This window comes from Ziziphus jujuba, chromosome 7 (assembly GCF_031755915.1).
Source record: "Ziziphus jujuba cultivar Dongzao chromosome 7, ASM3175591v1".
Lineage (NCBI taxonomy): Eukaryota > Viridiplantae > Streptophyta > Magnoliopsida > Rosales > Rhamnaceae > Ziziphus > Ziziphus jujuba.
Window position 1 is genome coordinate 13,793,972 of NC_083385.1, and position 9,620 is coordinate 13,803,591.

General features: G+C 33.8%; 1 protein-coding gene across 3 annotated transcripts; it reads right to left on the minus strand.

The window, feature by feature from the left end:
* Positions 1–898: 898 nt before the first annotated feature.
* Positions 899–6,765, minus strand: LOC107424964 (BTB/POZ domain-containing protein NPY5). 3 transcript variants are annotated; one of them, XM_016034874.4, is made up of 5 exons: positions 5,956–6,765; positions 4,684–5,373; positions 3,589–3,658; positions 2,048–3,226; positions 899–1,787 (listed from the first exon to the last, which is right to left on the minus strand). In XM_016034874.4, the coding sequence occupies exons 2-5, from the start codon at positions 4,743–4,745 to the stop codon at positions 1,203–1,205; spliced, it is 1,896 nt and encodes a 631-aa protein (XP_015890360.1). In that variant the 5' UTR covers positions 4,746–5,373; positions 5,956–6,765; the 3' UTR covers positions 899–1,202. The 3 variants fall into 3 exon arrangements, with proteins under 3 accessions (XP_015890360.1, XP_015890361.1, XP_024932293.1); XM_016034875.4 differs by lacking the exon at positions 5,956–6,765 and adding an exon at positions 5,797–5,939; XM_025076525.3 differs by lacking the exon at positions 5,956–6,765 and having other exon boundaries at positions 4,684–5,786.
* Positions 6,766–9,620: the final 2,855 nt, after the last annotated feature.

Here is a 9,620-nt window from a genome sequence, read left to right on the forward strand (position 1 = left end):
AATTCACTTGTTATTTAGGGCTTAATGTGCTCGCCCAGAGCCTGGGCCCATGGGCTTTGGCAGTTCTCCGTTACATCTCCTTTCAAGGCCTACTTTAGTTCTACGAGGTTGGTGGGGCTTGAACTTCAGAAAAGCGATCCCCATATTCAAATTGGAGTTGACACTTGACACTTGAAAGGGTAGCCATTGGATTGGTAAGTATTCATATTTATATTTGAAAGACTGTCGATCTAAATTATGAAAAATTGATAATTTTTTATTATTAAAATAGTTACATAATAAAAAATAAGATATTTTAATATACAATGGAAAATTAATTAGAGATAATTATTTAAGCGAATGCAATGATTAACTAAATTTATTGTAGAATTATAGAGAACTTAGTATCGTTTTATGATGCTTTTTTAAAATATAGCGCCTCTTTTGTCTAACGGATCACCATCGACAAATATAAAAAAGGCAAATGATTTTATTTTATTTTTTAAAACAAGTCCAGCATAAGCATTTTTATTTTATTCTTTATTTATTTAATTTTATTTTCCATGATATATTATAACTTCTCTCTCATTCCTTTTTTTTTTTTGTTTTAAAAAAAAAACATTTTTTTTTCCCCAAACATCTAGTTTTCACTTATGCTTGGCATCAATGAGTTTTTTTATTTGATTTGAGAGAAAAAACGAAAACTATGCCTTCCTGTAAGAAATATGAATATTAAGTAATAATTTTACCTCCTCCATCTAAATTGCCATGTATTTTACCCTGCATGTATTTTGATCTTAAACCCACTGCTTACTTTTACCTCTCTTTTTTTTTTTTTTGGGTTGAAAAAACAGCATATTAAAGATGCTTTAATAAATTGATTTGAAAAACAAAACAAAGCTTTTATAAAATTTTAGGATAAAGAAAATGGTACAAAATCAATTATTTTGGGTCCTTTCTACAAGTCTAGGCCTCTGCCTTAACGGCCTCATTGTTAAGCCGGCCCAGGTAATTAGACAACAATGTGATGGTCGGCATTTCTTAATGCTAACAGGGAATGAAAGATTTCATGATCATAGAACACCTCTATTTCCCAGAAATCCAGTGAAAAATCAACTACAAGATGTCAGCGGATTCTAATTTCCTAATGTCAATTTGAGTGAGAATAATTTTTACAAGCCAAAAAGCCCATGCTTCTACTCTGCTAAGCATGCTGCTTTTTACTAAGATACTGAATGCCTCCTACTTCTTGAATGATTGGATTTTGTTTCTTCTGCATTAGTAGAACCAGGGCTCTCTGATGTGTCTGAACTGCTGCTAATTTCACCATTCCTTTCTTTGCCTGACCATAGCTTAGAAAATATCTTTTTGGACACAAGCAAACCTTTCATTTTGCCGGAAGCAAGTTTTTCAGCATTACTTTTGGTCCCATCATTCTCATTTCTATTACTCACAACTCCGCCATCAGCGGCTCCTAACCTTAGAGTTGCAAGCTCCCCTTTTAAAGCCTTGATTTCCTCTGCAGTTGGCATAGCGTCCCAGTCCTCTTCTGTGTTTGTTGTGGTAGATCTCGAACTCCCACGAGACCCACCAGGGAGTAAAGCCCTGATGGACCCTGGCAGATCTGGTGTGCTGTTGCCGGCAGATGTTGTCGCCCTAACTTGCTCAAAGAAGAGGACTTGCACTACCACTCGCAAGGGCAGCCGCTCATTTTGCACAGCATGCATGCAGGCATCTGCTGACAACTTCCTGCAGTCCATCAACCTACATATTCTCTTCCTCTCACTCTTACTGATCCCTGGGTGTTCCTGCATGAGAACACAACTATTAAGGGCCTATAACACCACTTAAACCAAAACACTTGATATGATTTGGATATAGACCCTACAAACTATGTGTGTTTTAAGTGATATAAATTCCCAGTAATGCATTTGATATCTATAAAGTTATCTCAAGTCCATTCTACTTGAATATAAAGGTTAAAGGAGGAAACTGCAGTCTGAAAGGTATAATTGGTACGGTATGTCTTCAGCGATTGAAGGCATGACTAGAATGTAGTTGAACTCACCTTTAGATACATGTCAATGGCACGGTAAAGCCCATCATGAGATGATCTTGAGAAGTTTGATACCATTTCGGCAAGACTTACAAACTTTGACAAAGGTAAGTTGGGATCGCGTGCAATTTCAGCAAGGTAACCATCAATGAGCTTTGCTACCATAGCTTTGGAAGCATCTGATATAAACCCTGGGCTTCTGATCTCATGGAAATCATTTTCCATGAGAGGATCAGTCCGAGCAATATTTCCATTTGTCAAAAACTCTTCAACCAGGCTTTGAACTATATCTACATCATAAATTGTAGTTTCGTCAGCTGGGGCTCGAAGTAGTAAATCAGACACTGTTGCCTCTTCAAATTGCTGGCTGATTCTTTTCATTAACTCATGTCTTTCCACCTCCCCGCATTCTAACAGTATTGCGGCTCTTAACAACTTAAGCAAGAAACTGCATGGGGCACTGCCTTTCTCTGAGGGAAGAAGGTGCACAATAGTCTCTACCAAATATTTACTTTTCATGATATCACCACCCTGAATGATACCCTTGGCAAAACCTGGCAGCTTTCTGAGAGTATATGCATGTAAGGATTCTCCAATCACATCATTAGAGATTTTGCCTTTTGCCTTAATTGTTGTAATGCCCCGTTTGTACAAATCAAGATGAAGTTCACAAAGGTCTTCTACCCACCAGTCCTTTGGAACCATCTGGTGTTTTCTCACACCATTCCAGTGAGGATCATTCCCATTCTCAGATGGTAGCTTCTTTCTGTTATAGGTGTATGACCACTCCACCTTGGAAGTTTCAATGGAAGCTTTGGAAGCAATGGAGTCGAGGCAGTGACTCACAATTTTAAGTTCCTCAGACCATGGAAGAAGAGACCTTGTTGTCTGAAGAACAATAATTGAGTCTTTCCAGCTTCGAAAGATGCTGGAGTTGAGGAATACTTCAACCTTGTAAATAAGGTTTCCTTTGTCAACAGTTTCATACATCTCAAGGTACTCTGCAGCACATCGAGCTGCAACCACATTGTAAGCATTCAGAGTGACCGTCATACCATAGCAGAACTTGGCGCATATCTCAAAAGCGGCAGGTCCACCGGGAAAATCATGAATATGGATTTCATCACCATTTTCCTCACTCGTTGTTGCAACCAATTTCTGCAGGCGCGCACTCTTGGACAATAGTGGAAACTACATATATATTACATAGAATTAGGACAAGCAAATAAGGATAAGTAATGAAGAGCGGATGAAGAGACACCATTTTGATGCTTTTCCCTCAGCAAAAACCATAATGAATTCAATGATATGGACTAATCAGGGGAACTTCTTTTAACAAATAGCATGAAATCTAGCTCCCCATTCCCAAACCATGAAATAATGTTGCGACATGAACAGGATAATGGACATGACTACCCATCAACTTCAGAACCAGGATAAACAGACCTGATTCTCACGCTGGGATAGTGAGTACCCTATAATTCCTATTGGTTAAGAAATTAAGCCCGTAAATAATAATTAAAATACTGTGGCAAAACAAATGCTTTACATACCTTATGCAGATAGAACTTCACACCACCTACATTAACAACTATGTCTGTTGCCAACTCAGTTGCCACATACCTATAAGCACAAATGTTCCTCTGGTTATTCAACAGAAATCTTGATGAAAACTTTCCTTAATTTGAATCACAACAAAATAAGCAGAACAGAAAAAACACGGACCCCAAGTTATGGTATGTTCAAAGTTTCCCTAAATTGTTCATTCCTAATTACCGAATGCTCAACTTACATTATTGTAGCTTGAACATAATTTTGTAAAGTCAATTTAGAAAGGAAAAGATTACTGAATCTCGAAAAGAATCCTAAGCCAATTCTAAAATAATTTAATAGATCAGTTTAATAATTTGTGACAGTTAATAATTTGTTAATAATCACAACAATATAATAATACCGCCCCATAACTAAGCTATATACGTCAACTCCATCAGTGATATCTGAAAACATGTTGGCAGAGATATGCCCTTGGTTGAAGTGCTAGCATGTTAAAAAATAATGTTAAGAATAACCAGGGATCTATTACACCCGATTAAGCTATGTTTTACAACATTCCATTCTCAAAAGCTTTGAGCTTAATAAGATGGTCCCTCTAAAGTGCTATAAAACAAAAAAAAAAAAAAAAGACGGAATACATTACCATGTGAAAATATGTTTGTATTTCTTCAAATTATTAGCTAACATTAACAGTAAATCCATGCTTAAAAGTTTAGAGAAATTAAAGCAGGAAAATTATAATATAAAAAATGGACCAGTTCCTTATTATTACATTGTGAGATAAAAAGGTTAAATCCTGTACCATTCTTGAGTGAAGCTTTAGCATGATTCTTCAATAAAGCAATGCATGACCTAAAGTATTTAAGGAATAAAAAAATTTAACTCAAAATTTTGATTTTACCGCAAAATTTAACTCCTGAGTAATTTAAGAGAAAAAGCATATGAAAGGGAGAGGAGGAGGAAAAAAAAAAAAAAAAAAAAAAAGCAAAAGATGCCAAGAAGCATGTTAAAACACATGTTAATCAACACAACCCAAGGAAAACACACCCAAAACAAATTTACAGCAGCAAATAGAAGAAGTGTCCCATACTCACCTAATATTGTCACCATCAGTCTGAAATGAATCAGGCTTCGATCCAAGTTTCATAAACTTCATTTTGGCAAAGATAAGTTCTCCTTTTCTGTTTACCTTCTGAGATTCTAATTTCAACTTCTACCAATTTCAAACTAAAATTCTCAGAAAAATACACAGAAACCGCCAAAAGTTTTGAAGAGCTGGATAGTTCAACAAAAACTCAGGTTTTTGAAGCAAGAATAGATCAATAAAAACTCAGGTTTTTTTTCTTAGTATGACCGAATCTTTTCCACAAACCAAGGAGAGAGAGCAAATGAGGTTTTAACCAATTTTAAAAACTTTTAACGGAAACGAGAAGAGACCAAGAGAAGAGGATGCTTCCCGGATTGCAAACACAACCCAAGGACTCCGGGCGAAGAGGGTCAGTTAAGGAGACACTGCCAGCAAACATATATAAATCTCAAAGCCTGAGATACCCCCACTTGCCCAAAACTGACACCACCGCCCTTTGCCTTATTTGTTTATCCTTCTTATGCTTGATATCTGCCTTCTTCGTTCTTTGTTTTGGTTTTCCAATGGATCACAAACCACCACGAACCTTTCCTGGCCCACAACGTTTTCACAAACCCAAAAACCACAATTCTCCTTCCTTTAAAGCAAATCTTCTATCTTTGTACTCTGCTTGCTGTCTCAGTCCAAGCCAGAACACCTGCACAGAAAAAAACATCATTTCTCGGTATCAGCTGAATTAACCACCAATATAGCAGACAAAAAGCATCAATTTCTATTTTCTTGCGCTTTACAAGGAAGATTATACAAGTGAGCATCAATACCAAGTACCACCAAGTTTTGTTTCAAATGACAAGTGGAACTAAAAGGTTATTAGAATCCAATCCAGAATACTTGAGAAAGAAAAATAAACCCAAGAATATTCCCATGTTCTCTCTGCCAAATAAAGCTTTGAAATTCCGATTTAAAGAACTCATATTGAGCTTGAAAACAGAATACAAAAACACCTCCTCAGCTCATATTTTACAAGTATCAACCAAATATACACGATAGCAACGTGAGTCCGATTGAAAGAGCAAATATAGATTAAACCAAACAGAAAGAAGAAAGAAGGAAAATCCACCTCAAAAGAAGCAAAATAAAAGCAAGACCAGGTCCAAATAAGAGAGAAAAAAATAAAACAAAATCATAATCTAAGTTGAAGATAGAGAGAAGAGACTATAAAAAGAGTAAAGAAGAATATCCATTTGAATACAATCTAAAACAGGTCTCCAGAACCCACCTTTAAAAAAAAAAAAAAAAAAAAAATGAAAGTGGCAATGCAACTCCTTCTCCGACGTCTATCAGCCTGTCAAGTACCAAGAATCAAAATATGGGTTGGGTACAAAAAACAAACATGTTCACTGCATGAGCACTAAATACGCAGAGAACCCCACAAACCCACAGAAAACCACCAAACAAAACCCAAAAAAGACCATGCACCCATCAAAAAGATGAGCTGTTCCTCATCTTTGACAGCCACCACAGCTACACACAAAAACACAAAAGGCCAAGCTCAGACTGTTCCCACTCTCTCTCCCCTTCCTTCCTTTGAATCAGCACCACCGCCCCCACCACCCACACCTTTTCTTTTTTTCGGTTTCTCTCACTTACCCAAATCCAAAAATACTCTAAAAATGAAAACCACAAACTACAAACTTTACTTTGCCCAAATCTTTATTAAAAATAAAAACTTGATGATTTTTCGCTTCTTTTTGACTCTTTTTTTTTTTTTCCCTTTCTTTATCAATATATATATATATGTATGTATATATTTAGCTAAGCTAGCTGTATGAAGAAAGTAAAAGCGGCTTGGTTTCAGAAAAGAGGCATGAGGACCCCCTTTCTTCCTACAACACACCCACTGAACTTTCTTTCCCGCTCTCTGTGCAATGTAATGCACGCCAATCTGACAGACCCAACTTTGTTGCTCCCTTTATCAAATACACAGAGAGTTGTTAAAGCTTCTGGTTAAACCCTGTGTGTGTGTGTGTGTGAAAGAGAGAGAGAAAACCACTGTGAAATAAAATCAAACACCACCTGTGTACCAGAAAACGACCCGTCCATCCCTCTCTCGTACTTTGATAATCATGCCGTCCATTCTTTGTTTATTTCCATTTATTTTATTTTTTTAAAATATTATTAATTAATTAATTTATTTATTTATACAGGAATTATTTTAATTTATAGAGAAGAAAAGTTTCCAATGTATTCGTGCCTTTGAAATATGGGCCTGGGAATTGGATATACTTTGTATGTGTATCACATGGCTCATGATGCTACACATCTTCTTGCCTTTGAAAAAAATTAAAATTTAAAATTTAATTTTTATTGTTACTAATTAATTATTCTTAATTTTAGAGGGTTGAGTAGAGACTCGTCTACTTTGTTACTTTATTATTATTATTATTATTTTGGATTTCTATTTAATGACTTTTCTATATTGCACTTTTTTTGGGGAAAAAATTAAATGTTATCTTGCACTTACTATGTAGAAAATAAATGAGTAAATATATTAAACTGTTTTATTATTTAAATTCGTAATGGATTAGTTAGTATGATAAAATATTATTGGATAATTCGTTTATCCCCAACCGAAATGAGAACTTTTTAATATAATATAGTTCTCAAATAATTAAATTATTTCTTAAAAAATTTAGAACTCGGATTGGAAACAATATTTAATATCTATATATACACATATGAGAGAATAAATAGACCTATAGACGACGATTAAAAATAATAATTACAAAAAAGTTAGAACAAATTCATTTATCATAATAAATTGTTTTTTGATAAACTTTTTTTTATAAAATTATCATAATCAATTATTAATACGCATTGGATGCTCTCATCAAATAAATTGTTTAATTTTTTGATGAGTAAATCAATTGTTTAATTACTAAATATTATTTTATCAGTGGATAAGAAAAAACAGAGTAGTTTAATTTATTAAATTCTTTTTTCAACAATTAACTTAAATTAATGGTATGTAGGGTGTGAAATTTTGTATGATTATCGTATTTGTTTATTGACTGGCCCAATAAAAAATCATGAACATCTCTTCCCTTCATCCTTCTCCTAGTGGACAAATTGTGACCACACCCTACCTATATTATCCTCTTTTTATTCCCCTCCACCTCACATGCAATGCTCCAATCCCTTTCTCTTCCCCAATGTCACTAAAAAAAAAAAATTAATCAAAATTTTTATTATTATTTAATTATATTAATCTCACTTGGGTTTTTATCATATTCCTTTGAAAACACATCCCCATGATAATGCCAGCATTTTATTAATATTACTTTGCATCAACAATCTAGTTAATTGCAAATATGTTATATCAAATCAAATTACAAACATCATCAACGATCTATACATATTTTTATATGGCGTGCAAGATGGGATTATTGGATTCCTAAAAGAAAATTTAGAGATTCTCAATTAAGACTGACAAATTGGAGTCATAATCTTTAGAAAAACCTTTTCATGAGAATGGATCCGCAGAATTGAGACTAATTAAAGAAATTAGGATATTTGTATATATGCATATAGATATATATATATATATATATATATATATATATGCACATGATTTGATTGTGGTAATATTTACGTGTCATGGTCATCGAAAAATGGCTTTTTTAGGTCCTACCCACATTTCTAAACTTATACACCTTTAGAATCTCCATAGAATACCACACAAAAGCTTTTGTGGGAATGTGGTCTCTAGAAGATAGAGGGAAACATAGTGGATGTCAATTCTATTAATTATATTAACTTTGACCCATACCATGTGGGCTTGCTAGTATTGAAGGGTCTTTGCCCAACATTATTTAATCTTCTGTTTCATGAATTAGTTCTTTACAGCACACTGGAAAACTCCGTTAGTTCAAATAGGGCCACTTTCTAATTTTTCTTTTGGGTAAAATGCTCATTTTGTTTAACCAGTAATATATATATATATATATGCTACAGTATAGACGTTTTGTATATGGATCAGTATCCAAACGATGTTTTTTGAAAAAAAAAAATTTAATTTTTAATGTTGGTCCGCATGCTGACCTGTTCGCACTTGTAATCTTATCCTATATAAACATACTTATCATCCCATTTATGATAAACACAAAGATGGTTTTCATTTTTATTTAGAAAAATTATCCAAAAACAGTTTTTGAATTACAAAATTCTATTCATATTAATTAGGCTAGATTCGATCTATCCAGACCATTTGTCTCTTAAACCGCTTATCTGATAAAAGAAAATCCAAATTGTTGGATCCAATAGCATAATTTGTATATTATATCAAAAACAATTTCATTATTTTTTCGAAAACAGTTTAACGATAAAACTACAAAACTACTACTTCCTTGATGAGATAATTTTGTTGAGATTCACGTACCGTTAATTACTGGAAAAAAAAAAAAAAAAAACTGTTTCTGCAACTTTGCAATCCATGTAACAACAAATAAAGTTTAAATTTTAGGTAGTAGGAATAGATGATATCATTTACAACTCACAAGAGAACTAATTTAGTGTAAACAACTGAAGAAAAGAACAGGCTTTATGTTAGTATACAGGTGAAGTAATTATGGCAGGGCACATGGCCACAGATTCTCGTTTTCTACTGTTATTAATTGCTTTGGGAACTTATATATATATGTGTGTGTGTGTGTGTGTGTGTGTGTGTTGTGTGTGTTGTGTGTGTAATTATATATGTGCATGCTTAAATACTACTCGAGCCAGGACCATATGAACAAATTATGATAGTCAATCTTTCATAAATGAGTAGCTTAACTGGAAAATCTTTCTGACAATCTTTTTATACAATTAACAAACACCATATTCTTTGTGTTCTAAAAAAGTCTCTAGGAAGGATTTTATTATTAATATTAATATTATTTTATT

Coding starts and splice junctions, on each gene's coding strand:
- LOC107424964 (XM_016034874.4), bottom strand. CDS start 4,745: ATGAAGTTTATGAAACTTGGATCGAAGCCTGATTCATTTCAGACTGAT. Junction 3,659..4,683: donor ACTGATGGTGACAATATTAG/GTGAGTATGGGA, acceptor TTGTGCTTATAG/GTATGTGGCAACTGAGTTGG. Junction 3,227..3,588: donor TGAAGTTCTATCTGCATAAG/GTATGTAAAGCA, acceptor ATATATATGTAG/TTTCCACTATTGTCCAAGAG.